This window comes from Varanus komodoensis, unplaced genomic scaffold (genome assembly GCF_004798865.1).
Source record: "Varanus komodoensis strain SLA01 unplaced genomic scaffold, ASM479886v1 scaffold42, whole genome shotgun sequence".
Taxonomy (NCBI): Eukaryota; Metazoa; Chordata; class Lepidosauria; order Squamata; family Varanidae; genus Varanus; species Varanus komodoensis.
This window is the reverse complement of record NW_025335972.1, coordinates 2,219,066-2,238,495: the sequence shown is the minus strand read 5'-3', so window position 1 is coordinate 2,238,495 and position 19,430 is coordinate 2,219,066. Positions and strand designations below refer to the sequence as shown.

Here is a 19,430-nt window from a genome sequence, read left to right as displayed (position 1 = left end):
AATGAGATACACATGTTCAGGGATTTGGCTAGAGGAATGTAATAACATTACATAGAAAGTTGTTCTGTGAAGCTGATCCGTTTGTCCAGCTTTGAAGTCACTGAAGGGAAAGAGTGAGTAGAAGGGCCAATTAGTAGGTTATATTTTCCATTTACAGTGTTCCTCCCAGGAGGGATTTCTGCGCATAGTTACATACACACTGATATGAGTATGCCCCTTCATGCTGCTTCCAGCTGTTCTGCTGGCCATGGCAGCTTTCCCCACCAAGACAAGGAAGAAAGGAAGGAAGGAAGGACGGACTCTAATGCAACCTAAAACTGGGGTAAATTTAGAAGGCCTGGTGATTGAGAGCAACACAATTTCCATCAAGTTAAAAAGAAAACTTTTCCTTTCTGTTGTGCTCAACATCTGTAATCCTGGCTTTCCAGTGCTTGGAAAACTAATTAGAACCACTCTCCCAATATGTTTGCCACTTATCAGTTTTTATACCTAAGATAAATATCATGTATGTGTGACTCAGATCATATCAACCAGTCAGCCCATTCATGGCAAACAGAAGTGAGGTATTTTGGTGACCCTTTTTTTCAGCAGTATTCCTCAGTGAGAAGCATTTGCAGTTATTAAGAATAGCCTTAGGCAGGGGAAGGTACCATATTCACCCACACATTTCATTCTATCAGTGGGAGAAATTACTTCTTTCAAAAGTTTCTCCTTTCAACAGGGAATTTGAGTGGTGGATGAAGGGGACAGTCATGAGATGGATATATATCAGGATCACATTGTGTCAGGAAAATATAGCTGTCCTGGTAAGCACAGAGTGTCGCCTCACTGTTACTGACCCAACCGGGAGCCTGTGCGCACTGCAGCTTCTCTGACCGATGCACAGGGGGCAAGAGAGGCTGCTTGCCCACGCCCTGCCCTGCCCAGCTCAGCTGCTCTGCACCTTCCTCCACTAAGGAGGATGTGGGGCAGAAAAAGTAGTTAGTGTGCTTCTCCGCTTCCCATTTTGGAGAGTGACCAGCACACTAGCAAAGGAGAATCTGTTACCTTGAATCAAGGATTAGAAATAACAGGGAGCAAACCCTCCCTCTCAAGCATGACCTCTGTCTGCCCCAGGTTGCTTGCATGGCTTGAGAAAGGAGCTAAAGCCTCCATGGGCCTGAGGTGCACGATTCTTTCCTCTCCACAGTGGCTTGTGAGAAACACTGACTCACATCAAGCACACACAGTCATGGGACCTTCTTGTAATTAAGTTCCTTTTCTGCAGAGCACAGATTATTCTTCTCACTTGCTCTGAAAGGCAGGATTATGCCAAATAGGCTTCAGAGTACCTTCGCTTGTGGGAGAGCAGAGGGAAGCCTGCAATGGTGCTTAATTGATGATAAAATGCTAGGCACAAGAAGGCAGGAATGTGCACACAGAAAGGGGAGGTCGCTTACTTATCCAGCTGGTGCTGAGCTAAAATCAGAATGTGATGCTGAGAAACCAGCAGCTCAGAGGATCATTCATACCAGGCTGGTCAAAAAAAGCAGCGGGAGTGAAAACTGCACCTGGGCACTGCAGCAGACAACTATGTTGAGGAAAAGTTTCCTCAAGGCACTGAGATATGGACAATATACAAAGAAAACGCTCTTTATTTTTAGCCCTTCTCAAAAGAACTCTATATATGTACATTTCAGAATACAATATGTAGTATTTCCCAGGTCTGCCTCCAGTGTCTTCCATATCCTAGTGGGAACTTTTTCCTCCTTCCCAGCGGAACTTGGAGTTTGCTGTCTATCAGAGATCAGGACAACTGGCAATCCTCGAGCATGGTGTGAATAGCCTTGCATCTCTGTTGCAGCTCTTCAAGTTTTGATGCTGAAAAAGTAAAATGTTGCTTAGCTATGGCAAAGACAGACTGAAGCATCAAGAAGGCTCTGGAGCCAAGTGCCTTTTTCACTTTGAGCCTGGCAGCCCCCTACCTGCACACCCTTGTTCCTCCCCATGCTGTGCTGGAACCTGACATTTCTTTGGAAGAAGGGTACCCAAGGGCTGAGTGCTCCATCTTCCAAGTGGTCCTGCCCAGACTAATTTGTCCAATACTTAATGAGTTCTGCTCCTTCTGGCTCAAAGGAAGGTTTCTGTCCTGTCTTCCCTACATTTCCATCACCTGAAAAAAATGAGACTTTCCCACAGGCTTAGGCCAGTTCAAAATCCGTAAGAGCTACAAAGGCATTTCAGTTACGAGTCACATCTTCCCACTAGGATTTTGCCTTGGTCTCCAAGTGGAAAGCTGAATTTGCAATTAGCTCTTTGCAGGGGGAAAGTGGAATAGTGGAATGCTGGAGACCAGCCCCCACAGTAAGGGGGCAGCCATGCACGTGGCAGCAACCTCTCCTCAGCTGCAAAACTTACGCAGTGTGACTTTGGCACTGCCACTCCAAACTGTCTTCTCTCCATGACGCTGCTTCACCCTCTCCACAACGAGCTTAGATGTTTCCATAACCTGGGCCAGGCTTTGCAGCTCCTGTAGATAAGAACATGCGAAACCAGAATGCCCGATCAGCTGCATCCTCCCAGTAGCTTGGGGCCCTCCCTGCCTCCAACTGTCCAGGAACTTCTGCTCTAGGTACTAGCATAAAAGCTGCCGTAGTCTGAACTTCCAAAACATCAGATGTGCTAATTATTGGGTGCATTTATATATAAGCCTGCAATTTCCAAAGGGGTAACAGGATTGGTCTTCTGCAGCAAAAACAAGCTTGTGTGTCTCTAATTAAGAAAAGTGGCACAACAGCAAAGCAACAAGGAGGTGCTTTGGGTCCACTGTGAATGCAGTCCATCTTAAGCAAATATATTTAAGGTTGGTAGACTAAAATTGTATTTTCTTGTATTTTAACCTAATGTTGTGAGCTGCCCCGAGGCTTCGGCGAATGGGGCGGCATAGAAATGTTTTAATTAATTAATTAATTAAATCAGTCAATTAAAAATATACTTAATGCTACAATGTTCCAACTTCCATCCTCATCAGTAGCCAGGGGCCTTTGTGATAGAAAGCTCCTCTGTGCAAAGCAGTCCACACACAAAGAAAAGCAGCTCTCAGGAAGGTTTCTACCTAGCCTGTTCTCTCACTTGCTCATTTCCTGTGTGCAGAGATGAAAATATGCAGAGCAAATCCTAGAAAAAGAGTAAAATCCCAGCAAGATAGCCAGTTGGCTACTAAGAAACTAACTATGGCATGCACTGTGGCATTTTCTGTCCCTGCTGCTCTACTCATGGCTTCCACCAAGTGATAACAGACCTGCAAGACACCCTGTGACAGTGGCCGTGAAAGGGCATTTTCCCACATTATAGCCACCTGGCCTCCCCACCCTGAATCCTGTCCTGCCCACCACACACACACGGAAGCAATCTCACCTTCACGCATAGCAGCAGGCCCTGGTGTACAGCTTGGAAGAGGGGGCCACAGGGGCTCAGCCTTGGAGCAGGGCGCTCACAGTGCTTCAGCTCGTTCTCATACACCTGCTCAAAGGCCACAAGTAACTGGTGGAAGTCGGAAGCAATCAGCTTGAATGTCTGCAGAGCTGTGACACTGTCATAGGATGAGTCTGTACCCGCCGGATCTTCCTGCAGGAAAGAACACTGAAAAAGCCCCATTTGGGGGTGACTGCTGTTCTTTGCCAAGCCCTCACTCTCCCTCACTGCTGAGCAAGAAAATGGATGACATCAAGGCATGGCTGGGCACCTGTCAAGGGACCACAACCTGACAGGGGCCACAGACAAGGAGTCCCTGAAGCGGCCCTTCCACTTAGCCATTGCAAACTAGCTTTTAACCTGCCTCTCTTCTGAGGTGGAGCAGGTGGTGCCATTACCTCCTTGCTCATTTCCCAGCAGAGAAAAGAGGTGCAAGAAACAATGAGGAGGAAGGAGGAGGAGCAAGAGCAGCTGGTGACAATTGCGGCCAGAAGGCAGATGCTCTGGTGGAGGGGGGCCACTGAGGGTTTCTGCCCAAGGCCCTCAAAAATCCAGGGCTGGCGCTGACCTCTAGGAATGAGGCCTAGAGCAGGCACAACCAAGTATCCATCCACCCATAGTTTACTCAGAGTACTGGAGGACCTTAATTTGGATTGTTTATACTAGGTAGAGAGGAAATGCAATGGCAAGCGGGGGGTCCTGCTCCAATTTAAGGTAATTAAGCTATGGAGCTGGGAAAATGTAGAGATGGCAGGAAAGGTCCAAGTTGCCCTAAAGTGAGAGAATAACTTCTGTGCTGAAAATGTTCCACATGCCTATGAGAGAGATGGGAGCCCATGCATCCACTGTGCTCCTGTGGATACCTTCAACTTAGTACAGGCAGCAAAGGGACCATTAGAATGCTGAGAGGGACAGACAAAATCTGCCACTTCCTGCACATGTATCAGAAAATGCCATGCTGCCCCCCACCTCCGCAACGGACATAGGCAGCACCATAAACAACTGCCTGATGCCAAGGCCCCAAGCACTGTTCCAAGCCATTTCAGATTTTGTCTTCCTCATTTTCGTGTTTGGAAATTCGAAAGCTCATCTGGTTTTACTCCTGTGAGAAATACGTTGCTGGACTAGATGGGCCTTTATATTGGTTTCTTATTTGATTTGCAGCCCACTTTTCTACCAAGAAAAGGCACCCTCTGATCTGATTGAGTGGGGTTCTTCTTAAGATGGCCCATATGGCAGATTTTTTAAAGAAATGGTTACAGCCATTACATTGCAGCATGCCAGGCACCTGCCAGAAAAGAAGGGTGGCAAACTTAAAAAGGAAATATGGTCTATGGGAGAGAAGTAAATAGGGCTACACAGGAACTAAAGAAAGGAAGGTGTGGGTTAGGTCCCATTGGCAGGTTTACAGGGGTGGTACAATACAGCAGTTCACGGCTGAAGAAGGGAGGGAAGCAGTGATCTCAACAAAGATGGTGGATGAAGCAGCAGAGGGAGGAAATATCTTTCAGGGGCAGAGGAAGTAGATGGGGACCAAAGGCTACACAGACAGGTCAAAGGGAAATGCCGGTTGGCAACCCCTCACCACCTTTATGGCCATTTTCCAATCTGCATTTTTACCGCTTGGTGGGCGCCTGACTAGCAAAATGTCCTGAGCTACAGATCAAAAAGAGGCCTTAAGGCTACCGAGCCCAGTCTCTCATGGCAAACCTATATGCTGTAAAACATGGAGTGCATGTGGCAAGACCTCTCCAAGCACATTCATGACTGCGCTAGGAGAATGAGTAAGTTCCAGATGACCCAGTGAGATGACCCACTCACCTGGCGCAGTGCAAGGCACCCACTCTCACCCAAGAAACTGGCCTGTGTGCTGCTTACCTGGGCCCTCAGACCTTCCAGCCTTGCAGCTGCATCTTCTACCTGCTTCAGTAAATCCGTCAAGGTTCTCTCATGGGAAGCTGCTGATCGCAGGACCCTATATAGCACAGTGGGACAAGGAGGCAGGGCATCAGGACTCTGGGATTCCACCATCAGGTTGGCAAAGAAAGAAAAGGAAGGAAAAGAGTAGAAGCACAGTGTGTGGGCAGGAGAGCTGGAGTTTACTCCCCAGCTCAGCTTTACATTAGCCATGTCCTTCCGCTTTCATTTGCTGGCTTTGAAGAGTGGCTCAGACATCAGAAGTGCCTGAGATCAAGGTCTTTCAAGCTCTTTTTCTTCCACAAGCAGAAGGTGAGCAGAAGAACCAGACAACTCACCTTTTTGGCAGTATGTTTTTACCCACAAGGAGGGGCTTGATGTCGGAGCTCCAGGGATGACACTCTGGGTTCAACACAGCCTGCAGATCAGGGCTATAGAAAACCTGCTTCACAAATTCTTCATTCTTCTTCACTATCTCTTGGAAATATTCCTCTGTGCTGGAAGAAAAAGAGGCAGATATTAGAGAACTAGAGGGGCTGGTTGTGGAAACACTGTGGCCCACAGGTGCCTAGACAGCCAACTGAATACAGTGGTACTTTGGTTCATGAACAAATCAGGTCACGAACAAAAATTTCTGAAAAAATTTGACTTGGGTCGCGAACACCGCTTTGGGTGGCGAACCATCTCCCCCCCCTCCGCCCCCAAGTGGGGAGATGGCCACGATCACAGTTCCGTTCCTGCAGGGAACACATGTGTGATCAGGAAAGATGGGAGCAGCAAAGCAGAGCCGCGGGGGAGATGGCAGAGATTCCGCCTGTCTTTCCTGCAGGAGCGCGGCTCTGATCAGGCACGCCTTCCCTGCATGAACGGAACTACAATCGCAGCCATCTCCCCACCCCCAGCACACCGTTTGCACCCATCTCTCCCTCCCCGTGTGCCTGCGATCATGCCCGTCTCTCCCCCCAACTCCCCAGTACCCGGGATGACGGGCGCCTGCAGGGATGACAGTGCGATCTTGGTCATGCTGGCGGGTGGGGTGATGGCCGCGCTTGTGCTTGGGGTAGGGGTGGGGGGAGATGGCCGTGATCTTGTTGTTGTCACTTTGCTTCACATTTTTCTGTCTTAAAAAATGGTTACAGAACGGATTGACCTTATTTACATTGAACCTTATGGGGAAATTTAACTTGACTCACGACCAATTTGGGTCACGACCAGAGTCCTGGAAGTTTGTGAGCCAAGGTGCCACTGTATTCTGCAGCTCCACTTCTAGCACTGGGAATGAGAATCAAGTGTAAGCAAAGGACACTGCACCCTAGCCCTGCTGCTGAAAGAGGTGGCTCAGTATACTAAAGGAAGAGGCTCAATACCGGAACAGGCTCAGCGCTCCATCCTTAGAATGTGGACTCAGAGCATTCCAATAGCTGGAGAATGGATGGCACACATGGCCAGGCTGAGCATGAAAAGTGGCCTTTGATGGTCGGTAAGAAGAGGAAGGGAGAAAAGAAACCACTGTTATCCTAGTACCACCATGATGGAACGTATCATGACAGCCAGTGTGGTGTAGTGGTCAGAATGTTAAACTGGGACTTGGAAGATCCGGATTGTGGCTTTGGCCTATCTCTGCCTGATCTACTTCACAGGTTTTTTGTGAGGATAAAATGAGGAGGAGGAGGAACATGTGCATTGCTCTGGGTTTCTTGCAAAGGGAAAAAGGCAGTGCAGGAATGTAATAATAATGTTAGCATCAATAATTAAATCACCATGAAAAGGAAGAGGGTGGCCTCAAAGAACCCTAAAACTGGGACATCAGAGCCAATTTTTTTCAGACGAATGGTTTATAGGTTTAATATTATGAAGAAACCAGTTCAATGCCAGCCCCATTCAGTTGCTCTCTCCCAATTCAAAATTAATTCCTCCTGTGCACCACTGAGGTTGTCTCTTCACTTCATTTCCTTTAACAATTTAACCCAGATTAATGGCATTTCAATAACAAAAGAGAAAATTTCTTAAAAGTCAGAAAAAGCTTTAATAATCCTGACAGCTATTTCTTTCCTCAAGGACCTCTCATTTTATTCCCTGAATACAGCTTGCAGTGTCGTACTAATGCTGCCTCAGTTTCAGACTACTCAACACACTACTTTTTTGTCCTCATGTGGCTGCACAGAAAAGTCACCAGGTGTTAGGAATCACAGGGCCTGTGGACAGGTGGACAATATTTATGAAGTGACAAGACAGAGACCCTTCCCAGTCATCCTCTCTCTGCTCCTCCCCACCATAGCCTCAAATATATCATTGACCTTTCCTTTGGAGTCCATGAAAAAAAGGAAGATACGCACCTAGACACTGGACTCGGAAACATTCTCTGCTTGAGTCAATCCTGTTCCACATGATAGACAAGGAGCTTAGATCTCTGCACAAAGGCCATTCAGTACAGCAAGTCTCTACATCCCAACAGTTGCAAGGCCCCGCACTTTGAAAAGGGAGATGCTAATCTACTTTGTGTTCACCTGAAAAACTCCAAGTCAGATAATGGGAGATCACTCTCATCTGATACCGCAGCCAGGAGTTGCTCCAGGAAGTGTAGCTGCTTCCGGGCAGAAGCATTTCCCTGTTCATGAAGAAGATGTCAGAGGAGCTACATACAACTCAGCATATTGTTTCCAACAGTGGCCAGCTAGATGCCTCTGGAAAGTTCACAAGAAAGGCATTCCCCCCCAGCAACTGACATGCAGAAGTACCCTGCCTGTGAACATGATACATATGTAAATAGATTCACAAAAAAATCTATGAAAGATTCTAGAAAGAAGAGGGAAGGATACTCATTTTTCAGTAATGATATACTTTGAACTTTCAAATATCTAACATTTATCTCAAACAAAAGGGGAACGGCTCACTATATTTACTGTAAGGAAGTCAAACTGCAGCAGAAAGCGGACATTACAAGGCAACAGCAATAGATTTACGTATGGGGGTGGGGAGTGGGCATCCCGTGAGCAACTCGAAAAGAGCCCCCTCCCACAGCCTTTTCCCAGGCACTTACCGCAATGAGATCCAGGTCATTGGCTTGAGAAAGCATCAGCTCATACCCCAGCTTTGCCATTTCTGTTAGGATAGGAGGCAGTTTTAGTTCCAGAGCCCGAGCCACTCAGGCTCACAGCTATAGGAAGAAGTGCGTGCACGCACGCCTACGTGCCCGGCCCATGCCCACCAGGCTTAAATCTGCTCTGCAGTGCCTATTTCAAGAAATAATCCCTCTGCTGGCAACAAAGAGTGCCCTTCATGAAGCACTTCACACGTTCCATCACTCAGTGCTCTGGCCCATGCTAGCCCAGCCTTGCCTTCTTTCAACTGGAATCATCCCTCCAGGGTTTTAGACCATTCAAATAAGCCCATGGCTATGACAAGACCTCAGTTTTAGAAGTCTAGAAATATATGATGTCTTATTATACTTGGTGCACTGCAGTTTCGGCACCAGCATCAGCCCCATTATCAGAGGAAACAACAGACCACGGCTGATCTGAGGGATTCACAGGATGAAGTCAAGTAGCAGGATTTCCTTTTCCCCCCTCTCAGGCAGAGACCACGTCGCACACATGATGATATTCACACTGAAAAAACATGCTTAAGGTGGCCACTTTTATTCTGAAAAAAAAAACTTTTGTGTGAACCTTCATTCTGGCACATGTTCCTGATTAGGTTCAGGCCCCACATTGGTTTCCCCCCAGAAATCCCGCCTGCACAGCTGTTTGGCCCTCCCAAATGGGTGAAAATTTTAGCATGAAATTGATGCGGGGCTCCAATGTAATGAGGAGCATGTTCCAGTTTGCCTCCCTCCCTCATACTCAATGCAAATGCTTTCCATTCTAAATAAAAGTGGCCAGTTTAAGCACACCTTTTTACAAAAGTGAGTAAAGCATGTGGTAAGTCAGACCACCTTGACAGTTTAATATGTAAACACTACAACTGCTCCAAGCAGGATGAGAAGGGAACTAAATCTTAGTTCACAAAACCATCCTGTATTAATCAAAGTTAGTCCACTAAGATGCATATCAAACCCCTTTGCTCCAGCATCAGCTCTGTAGCTGCCTGGGCCCTTGACAGCTTTCTGACCCTAAATTTACTCATTTTCTGCCTCTGATGCATGAATGCCAGCCTTAAATGCAGAATAAAAAGTTGTGCCCTACAATGTTGAAATGGCCAGCACTGGTTACGTTTGAGTTTTTCCAGACTTATATAGCTTTCAAAAACCCAGTATAGCTTCCACATCTGTACAATGACATCACCACAGCTGGCTCCAAAAGATGGCATGGTGGAGCACATGGCAGAATGCTAGCGAGGCATGGGCCCCACTGAGGGGTTCCATGGGGGCTGAACCAGATATTCAAAGCAAGCACATCACATGGACTTTATTTCTCCCTTAATCTTAACTGGTCCTGCATGTCCAGAAAACTGGCAGGGAGAACCTTGAAGCTATCCATTAGTTATACCGTTGAGAATAAGATGGCAGTATTTTCAGAAAGAAAGGCACAAAGCTTGGTGTTCGCTGGTCTACTGGCAGAAGGCGCCTGGAGTGGTTTCAGTATGTGCCACCTCCGGTGCCTCTCACTGTCTGAGAAGATACACTGAAGGCTTGCTATCTGGGAACCACAAAAAGCATTCATGTTTTTGAACCCTTACAAACAGCAGAATGTGGGAGATTTCATTTCCTTCCAGAGAGGATCCAGTGATACATTTCTGCAAAGAACAGCTCCAGAGGACAATGCTGTGCAATGCTGTCCATAACTTTCCCCTGTATCTGTTCAGAGTGGAGAAATACACTTTCTTTTGCAATGCAACTATTACTACTAAGAATAGGAGTTTGTTTGAATTTCTAGCTGGCATGAGATGAGATTTCCCAATTCAAGATGCCCTTTAGATCAGGGGTCTCAAACTCGTGGCCCGCGGGCCAATTGCCGGGACGGGCAGGGCACGGGGGAGGGGCCCTGCGGCCTTCAAAGCACCGGTGGCGCCCGGGCCGGCCTCCGGATGAGCGGCCCACCACCACTGTGGTGGTGGAATACTTGATGCGGCCCAGCCTCACCCAGACTCTACTTCCAGTGGCCCCCAGGTAAGTTGAGTTTGAGACCCCTGCTTTAGATGTTTTTGACTCTGACATCCATCAATCCCAGGCAGCACAGCCAATGTTAGAAATGGTCATTTGGAAGAGAACCGGGTTAGGGAGGCTGGCCTGGCAGCTATGAGACTAAGCTCCGAATCTATTCTAGTCAGCCAGTCATATCCATTCATCCAGTTTTACATGCCATCACACAAGCCTACTGTGCCCAAAATCAGAAACCGGGAAGCAGTTATGCAGGGAAAGATTTAGACAGGAGCTGGCTTGGTTTTCAGTTCTTCCTAATGGAATTCAATGGGACAGTATTCAACACAACCTAAGTGTATACAATTGACAGAAGACCCAAGTTGCCCCTTCTGCAACTGAGGTCATCAGGGGCAAGTTTAGCTACCCTCTGATATTGTTTGCAAATATTTCTCTTCATTTTCCCCAGAGCACGAAGCTGCAGTGCCAACCTTCCTTCCCCATTTCCATCCAGATGCCCTGTACCTCAGGGCAGCTCAACATGCATTCAAGTCTTTGCATGTACTCACTTTTGTTGCCAGCGGTTTAGACATTAACGGCTGTGTGTTGAGTTATTTTGAGGGGACAGCAAATTTACTCTGTTATACAAGCTGTATATTCATTACTTTAGAAACATAGAAAACAGAGCGAGTCAGAAGGGGTCTCCCAGGCCATCTAGTCTGACCTCCAGCACCAGCCGGCTCCGCTCATGACATGCCCACCATGTGGACGTCCAGCCTATCCTTGAACACCCGCACCGATGGGGCCTCAACAACCTCTCATGGAAGCCCATTCCACACCCTCGGGGTCCTGACTGTCAGGAAGTGCTTCCTGGCATCCAAATGGAACCTTGGCTCCCTGAGCTTTGCTCCGCTGGAGTGCATTCTGCCTTCCTCTGCAGGGGAGAACAGGTCTCTACCCATCTCCGTGTGACATCCCCTCACATATCTGTATGTCACCAACATATCCCCTCTGAGTCTCCTCTTCTCCAGGCTGAAGAGACCCAGTTTCCTCAGTCTCGCCTCATACGGCATCCCCTGCAAACCGGCCACCAACCTTGTGGCCCTATGCTGCACTGACTCCAACCTGGCTATATCCTTTCTGTAATGAGGGGCCCAAAACTGAACACAATACTCCAGTTGCGGGCGCACTAGCGTTGTGTAGAGTGGTAGTAATACCTCTCTCGATCTAGAAGCCACGTTTCTGGCTATGCAACCAAGGGTGGTATTCGCCCTCTTGACCACTGTATCATACTGCTGACTCATGTCTAGCCTGGAGTCAACCAGTACCCCGAGGTCCCTTTCACAAGTGCTGCTCTCCAGCCACTTGTCCCCTAACCTGTACTTATGACACCTATTCCTATGCCCCAAGTGCAAGACCTTGCACTTATCCTGCCCACTTCCATAATCTGTCCAGATCCTTTTGGATCTGGAGTACCTGCTCCTCCATCTGTGCCTGTTCCCTCATATCAGTCACGGGATCTCCTTCCTCCTTATTTAGTGGTCCCACCACTTGTCTCCCCTTCCTCTTCCTATTTACATGCTGAAAGAAGCCCTTTTTATTGCTCTTGATATTCTTGGCAAGTCTCAGCTCGTAATCAGCCTTAGCCTTGCAAAGAATCCTTCTGCAACGGGCCTCTTCCTCCCGGTATACCCTTTTGTCTATTTCCCCCAGTACCCATTTCCTACGGAGGTTCCTCTTTCATCTAATCCCTCTAATCACCTCCTTTAGCATCCATGGTGGCACTCTCCTCCGCCTCCCCACCTTACTGACTAGAGGTATTGTCAAGGCTTGCGCCACCAAAACCTCCCTTTTGAGTGCTATCCACCCCTCCTCAACTCCAGTAACCTATCCCAGGAGACTTTCCCCAGTCTGGCCTTCAGTTGGCCAAAGTTGGCCCTCTTGAAGTCCCAGCTTCTAGTGCTCAACTTGCTGCCCGTCCACAGTCCCGATCTCAAAGCAAAGGATAGAGTGATCACTTGCATCCAGAGCTCCCCTAATCTGTACTTCATCTATCAGCTCCTCCCTATTGGTCAAGACCAAGTCAAGGATGTTTCCCCCCGTCGTTGCCTTTCAGACCCTCTGTGTGAAAAATGCTCCCTCAATAGCTTCTAGGAAGCGACATGACCTGGCTGTCACCACCGAGTGAGTCTTCCAAGTAATATCCGGGAGATTGAAATCTCCCATAATTACTGTGTCTCTCCCCCGAGATATCCTAAGAATCTGGCCTGTCAGGACATCATCCAAGGTCTCAAGTTGACCTGGAGGGCGATAACATACCTCCACTGTCAGGTCTCTTTCCCTGTCAAAACCCCTAAGTTTCACCCAGACTCCCTCTACTGAATCCCCATCTGTGCTGCATTCTATCTCACTGCATCCTATCCCTTCCCTGACATATAAAGCCACACCCCCACCTCTCTTTCCCTTCCTGTCGTTTCTAAAAAGGTGATACCCTTCTATGTTCACATTCCAGACTTGCCTTTCATCCCACCAAGTTTCTGTGATTCCCACCAGATCATACCCTCCTATTCCCAGGAGAGCTTCAAGCTCTTCCTGCTTATTACCCATGCTCCTAGCATTGGTGTACATGCACCTCAACTCCTTCCCACCGCTTCCTTCCCTTGGAGTTCCCAGCCTCCTCCTTCCTCCCAAATACCTGGCCCCTCTCTGAAGGAGTCCTGTCAGTCCCTGCAGTATCTCTAAAACCCTGCTCCCAGAGCCCTGATCCTCCCCCCACACTTGTCCAGTGCAGACACGTTCCTGGGGGGCCTGACCCCCCCGGCTCAGTTTAAAGTCTTCCGGACGAAGCTCGCTAGAGCATCTCCAAAGGACCTTTTCCCCATCCTCGTGAGGTTTAACCCGTCCCTTGCCAGAAGTCCATTTGCAAGAAAACGAGTGCCGTGGTCGAGGAACCCGAAGCGTTCCTTCTGGCACCACACCCTAAGCCAGTCATTCACCTTGGAGGCCCTCCTGTCCCTTCCTGGCCCAAATCCCCGGACAGGTAAGATTGACGAGAAGGCCACTTGGGCCTTCAGCTCCCTGAGTTTCTTCCCCAAGGCCTCAAAGTCCTTGGTGATCCCAGCCACACCCTGCCTGGCTACATCGTTTGTGCCCACATGGATCACCAGGAGCGGCTGGTGACCCCTGGAGTGAACAAGACGCTCCACTCTGTCCATCACATGCCAGATGCGTGTGCCCGGCAGGCAGCAAACCTCCCTTGTCTCCAGGTTGGGGCGGCACACCACCGCCTCAGTGCCCCTCAGCAGGGAGTCCCCAACAACAATCACCCGCTGCCGTACCTTTCTGGTGCTGGTGGGCGGCCATGCCCTGGCCCTCGCCTCTCCTGCAGCGGCCCCCTTGCCGCCTGACATCTCAGGCTGGGGGTCCTGCTGGTCCCCCGAGGCCTCATCAGCCCCAGCCTCCCCAAGTGGAGAGAACCTGTTTCCCAGCTCCAGATTGGTGCCAGGAGAAGGAGGAGGCCGTGCTGGGCTCCTCCTCCTGTGGGTGACATACCTCCATGTCTCTGCAGCTGCTCCTCCTGTGGCCCCTCCCTCAACCCTCTGTCCAGAGCGGGGCTGCCCCGGGGGGGCCTGTAGAGCTCTCTTGGCCCTCAGGCACCTCACCTCCTCTTCCAGCAGGGTCACCATCTTGCACCGAGGGCAAGTGTATCCTGGGGGAGAAGGGCGAACATGTTGCAGCTTTCGCAACGGACAGCAACACCCGTGACTCCTGCCAAGGCCATCTCCTGGTTTGCCATCTTATCCCTTCCGAGACCTTACCTTGGTCCCCTGCCTTGTCTGTCCTGCAGTTCCTCTCACTCGCCCAGTTCTCCCAGACAAAAACCCACTCGCACACACACACAAGGATAAAATAAATTTAAATTGGAAGAAAAACAAAGCACAGCACAGCACAGCACAAACAAACCCCTGTGTCTCAGGGAAGGCAGTCTCCGAATAGCCCGGGCCACAGCTAAGGGACACTTTACGTTGTAGCAAAGTGTCATTTCTTCAGGGTTGTCACATGAAAAGTTATAATAAAATATTTACAAAATGTGAGGGGTGTACTCACTTCTGTGATATACTGTAGATTACACACTTGCCCTTTCAACCCAAACCCAAGGACTACCTTTTATCTTTACATCTGACTCCGATTCTTTGAGGGATGAGAACTGCTGTTGGAGAGGTGGATACACACTGCAAGGGAAAGCAAAAAGAGCGTCAGAACCTTGCTGCAGGAAGGATTATTAACAGCTGCAGAATGGACACACATTTTCTCCAAATCTGGCTTCAGCAACAGCGCTGTTCTTAGCACTGAGAACAGCAGCAAGAAACTCAGTAGTTTCATGTAGAAGTTGAAAGCATGGGGTACAAAGCCCCACGCTGGGGAGTCCACAAAACTGAATGGTATTCCCCCAATTACCACCTCCTGGAGCTGGCCACTGAAGCAGAAGCAACACCACTCCCATGCAGTAACCCCACTCTCAGTTCAGACAATCACCACGGAGGCATACCATAGCCAGTGGTATCAAATGCAGCTGAGGGATTCAGGAATATTAGCAGGGTCACACTTCTTTCATTTCTAACCCAGAATAGGTAGGTCATCATGGTATGGGGAGTCCAGCCAGAACTCTGAAATGAATCCAGATAATGGGATTCATCCAAGGGTACGTGGAACTGGTTGGCTACCACACATTCAGATACCTTGCCTGGGCAAAGGGCCATTTGCCATAGTCCTTCTCTTCCAGCTTCTCATTCCTAGATACACAACTAGGAGAGAGATCCTTGACTTTGGACACAGAACGCCAACTTACCCCTGCAACTTTCTGTCAGACATATCTGCGAGGGCTAGCTAATTTAAACATTGAGGAACTCACTGAAAATCACTTCTGAGTGCAAATTGTCATCATTCTCAAGTTGTGTCCTGCTTAAACTAATCATGCAGCAAACCTACAGGCTTAACCCAAACCTGGGGCCACATATTCCTGATGGTGCTGGCACAGAAAGTCAGAGGAGAATTGGCTTTCAGATGCCATAGCTGCCAAGTGGGAGTTCTGGAACAAGAAAGCACTTCTGACCTGAAACATGGAACTGCAGCTTAACTCATACGAAATGTATGAAAGATCACATTGCAGAACTACATATCTCATTCCTAGCCTTAAAAATGGAACCAGCTATATAGTCACCTAATTTTAGAAATGCGAACAAAGGATAAAAAGCAGCAATAGGTTTCCAAAATTAGCAGAAGAAATTGTCTAGGGAAACTGCTCCTGTCCAACTAGGAAGTGGGAAGAGAAAGAAAGTGACAAAGGGAGTAAAGATATGCCTGTGATGGACATTACCTGATACAAATCCATTCCAATATATCCAGGCGATGAGGTGAAGGGCTACACAGCAACTTCTCTATGTCTTTAGGTTCTGACAGGTAAACACCCTCTAGTGCAGGACAGTTCAGTTGCTGTAAGAGAGGAAGAACAGGGGTTGGGAAAGGGTGGGTAATTCCACTCACTCCAATATCATTCCACATTACTCATCGAGTCCTACAGTGCAGACCTTAAAGAAGTGATAGGTATCCTATCTACATTACCCTTCTAATGTTTTGGACTCCCAGAAGCCTCAGACACCATAGCCAATGGTCAAGGATTATGGGGTTGTAGCCAAAAGCTAATAACTAACAATTACTAAGTGGAGACTACCTAGTGGAGACCAAGACTAATAGCATCCACTCTATTGCACTGATGCATTCGAAACATGGTGCTAGGCTTTGTGAATAACCTGGCCTGACAGAAAGATGCACAAGTGGGTCCTAGATCAAATCAAACCAGATCTTTTCCTAGAATCAAAAATGACAACACTGAGGCTGTCATGTTTCAGACACATCATGAGAAAGCAAGACTCACTGGAGAAGACAATCATGTTAGGGAATGTCAAAGGCAGAAGATGAAAAGGAAGACCAAATATGAGATGGATTGACTCCATAAAGGAATCCACAACCTTAAATTCATAAGAGCTGAGCACGACTGTCATGGATAAGACATTCTGGAGATTCTTCATTCAGAAGTCAGAGACAGTTTGAAAGCACATAACAACAATAAGGGACTGCAGGTGGCGCAGTGGTTTAAACTGCTGTGCTGCTGGGCTGGTAGATCGAAAGGTTGCCGGTTCGAATTTGCACAATGGGGTGAGTTCCCGTTGCTCTGTCCCAGCTCCTGCCAACCTTGCAGTTCGAAAGCATGCAAATGCAAGTAGATAAAAAGTATCACTTTGGTGGGCAGGTAACAGCGTTCCGTGCACTTCGGTGTTTAGTCATGCTGACCACGGAGACTGTCTGCGGACAAACGCTGGCTCCCTCGGCTAGGAAACGGAGATGAGCACTGCTCCCTAGAGTCAGGCATGACTGGACTTAATGTCAAGGGGAAACTTTTACCTTTACCTTTAACAACAACAACTACTACTACTACATAAATAGCAATCTTCCAGGATCACAAATATCCAAACTAACCCATGTACATTCCTTCATGAATCCTTAAAATGATCCTGTAGGGCAGGCAGGAATTCCTATATGTCAGAATCAAATTTCCAGATAGCAACCTTAAATAAGAGTGGAAAAAAATCAAGTTCTTCAGCAGCAAATTCCTCTTTCTGGGATTTAAAAAGCTTTGCCCAACAATATTCAGGCCCTTTGTTTGGATGGCCTAACTTCTACTGTACTCACCCATCAATCCCTGCCTCACATTTCCTAGATCATAACCATTTTAAATTTCTGTCAGTAAATATGTTTTTGTGCTCAAGGCTATAAAATAAACAGCTCTCTAACAAGACTAAAGGCCTTTGCATTCATGACCAGCATTGCTCAGAAAGTATTCTCAACACCTTTCAGCTACTTCTGTATTTTTGCTTAGCAAGAAACCTGCATAACTGAACAGCTAACATATTCCTACGAGTACCATAGCCCTGAATTTCCACAACATGAATCACCCTGCAGCACAATTCATCAGGAAGGCTTCCTGCTCAACCTCCCCAAGAAGCTACTGTCTTGCACAGCTGTTTCATTTTGTTTCAAGGGGACTGGGGCAGGATATCTTCTTTGTAAAGGACAGGGCCCAAAGATAGGGAAGATAGATTTAGTCCTTGGCTTAATTTAGTCCTACAGAGAAATATCACAAGGCCTTTAATTTCCTTGGTGTTCAGATATGTAACATATGGTATCCACAAGGTAAACAAATTAAAACCGTATCACCAGATCTGTATTACCACACAGTAAATTTCTTCACATGGATCTACAGAGGCTATGAAGTTAGTAACATTAGCTACAAAAGAGCAGATTACTTTTTTAAAAAAATCTCCATCTGAAAAATGTTCTGAAATATGGGCTTACTATTTTTTATTCTATTAATATTGATCTGAATGACTTTTCTGTATGCTAACTGATGAAAGAAGAATAGATGCAATTTACTCTCTGATGTAAAAGCCAGTATCAATTTGCTTGAGCAGAGAAGGTTTTGCTTAAGCTTTTTAGGATGGGAGAAGGACTGGGATGGAGTGAGAGGCATGGAACAGAAAACCGGTGTCTCCACTACACATTTTACTTCAGGCAGAAGCTCGCTATCAACAGAATCCCATGACAGCTTACTCACAAGATCTGTAAAACCCTGTACAGCCTTCCTCGTACTTATTTCTGAATAAATACATATAGGATCAGGCTGCAATTCCTACATCTGCTTTCTAAGAAGTAAATCTCATGGCATTTATTGGGATTTGGTAGTTACTTTAGAGAACATGTACTTAGGATTTCACTACAAACAGCCTTAGCTAAACCCATCTGCCTCTCCACAGCATGGAAGCAGGACTGATCTCCCTCAGAGGTTTGCTATAAGGTTTACAAGATTAAGAACAGCCCTGCCGGATCGAATCAAAACTAAGAGCAGCATCCAGTTCTCAGCAGCTATTTTTCCTGCAGCAGAGGGAATATTGCCTCTGACAAGTCACAACTGAGAACACTTTTCTTCCATTCAACTGTCTGATCCACTTTTAAAGCCATCAATATATTTCCTGGCAGCATAACCTGTACATCAGCCTCCTCCAGCCTTATGCCCTCCAGATGCTTTGCATTTCAACTCCCATCAGCCAAGGCTGCACATCCAACAGTCTGGGACACTGAAAGTTGTTGGTACAAAACATCTGGAGGGCACCAGCTTGAAGAGTGAAAAAAATTAATACTCACTGTATGTTCCTGACGCTGTGAATTTCTTAAAAAGCACCAAAGTGCTAATTCTTAAGGATGTAAGTCCACCATGTCTCCAATTTCTAACGGAGGTCTCCGAAGTCCAACATCCCGTTCCTGACTCTGGAGAGCTTCAGCCGTGAAGGCAGCAGCCCCCCGCCCTCCTGTGTTCATCCTCTGCACTCCAAAGCTCCTCTTAGCTATCACCTATTTTACTGAAGATGCGTCCAGCTGTATTATTGTGCATCCCACCCGATTCTGCAAATTCGCATTTATCTACACCAGCCTTCCGCAGTCAGCATATAGTCAGGAATGATTGGGATTGCGGTCCAAGATATCTGGAGGACGCCCGGTGGGGGAAGGCGAAACGCTAGAATGCACGCCCAGAGGCATCTCTCACCGCAAAAAACCAAGCCCGCTCCCACATAGCGCACTCTCCGCCTTCGGCGCCTCTAGTCCCGGGAACCTCTCGCTGGGATAGAATACCTTGAGCCGCTCATAGATCTCAACAGCCGCCATCTTCCCGCTCAAGCATACGCCCGCCCTTGCCCCACTCTTATTGGCGCGGACCCGTCAGCCTCGAAGCTGATAGGAGAGAAGCACTATCGCAATGTTCCCTGCGGTGGCGGGTCGATTGCGTTCGAACTCAGGAGGAGGTTCGGCGGCTGTCTTCCGAACTGCACTACGTCACCGCGCGCGCGCGGGGAGAGGGGAGATGTACCTT

General features: G+C 47.7%; 1 protein-coding gene across 2 annotated transcripts; it reads right to left on the bottom strand.

Annotated features, from left to right (window-relative positions):
* Positions 1–1,616: 1,616 nt before the first annotated feature.
* On the bottom strand, positions 1,617–19,247 carry HAUS7 (HAUS augmin like complex subunit 7). Of its 2 annotated transcripts, none has more exons than XM_044443714.1 (10): positions 19,193–19,247; positions 15,825–15,940; positions 14,612–14,679; positions 8,411–8,472; positions 7,878–7,978; positions 5,709–5,867; positions 5,332–5,428; positions 3,397–3,621; positions 2,398–2,509; positions 1,617–1,860 (listed from the first exon to the last, which is right to left on the bottom strand). In XM_044443714.1, the coding sequence occupies exons 1-10, from the start codon at positions 19,223–19,225 to the stop codon at positions 1,787–1,789; spliced, it is 1,047 nt and encodes a 348-aa protein (XP_044299649.1). In that variant the 5' UTR covers positions 19,226–19,247; the 3' UTR covers positions 1,617–1,786. The 2 variants fall into 2 exon arrangements, with proteins under 2 accessions (XP_044299649.1, XP_044299650.1); XM_044443715.1 differs by having other exon boundaries at positions 19,107–19,243.
* Between the last annotated feature and the right edge of the window lie 183 nt (positions 19,248–19,430).

Excerpts from the sequence above, each read along its gene's own strand:
- HAUS7 (XM_044443714.1), bottom strand. The coding sequence starts at position 19,225 with ATGGCGGCTGTTGAGATCTATGAGCGGCTCAAG. Across the intron at positions 14,680-15,824 it reads TTGGAATGGATTTGTATCAG|TGTGTATCCACCTCTCCAAC; the intron begins GTAATGTCCATC and ends TTTCCCTTGCAG. Across the intron at positions 7,979-8,410 it reads ATGACCTGGATCTCATTGCG|GGAAATGCTTCTGCCCGGAA; the intron begins GTAAGTGCCTGG and ends CTTCATGAACAG.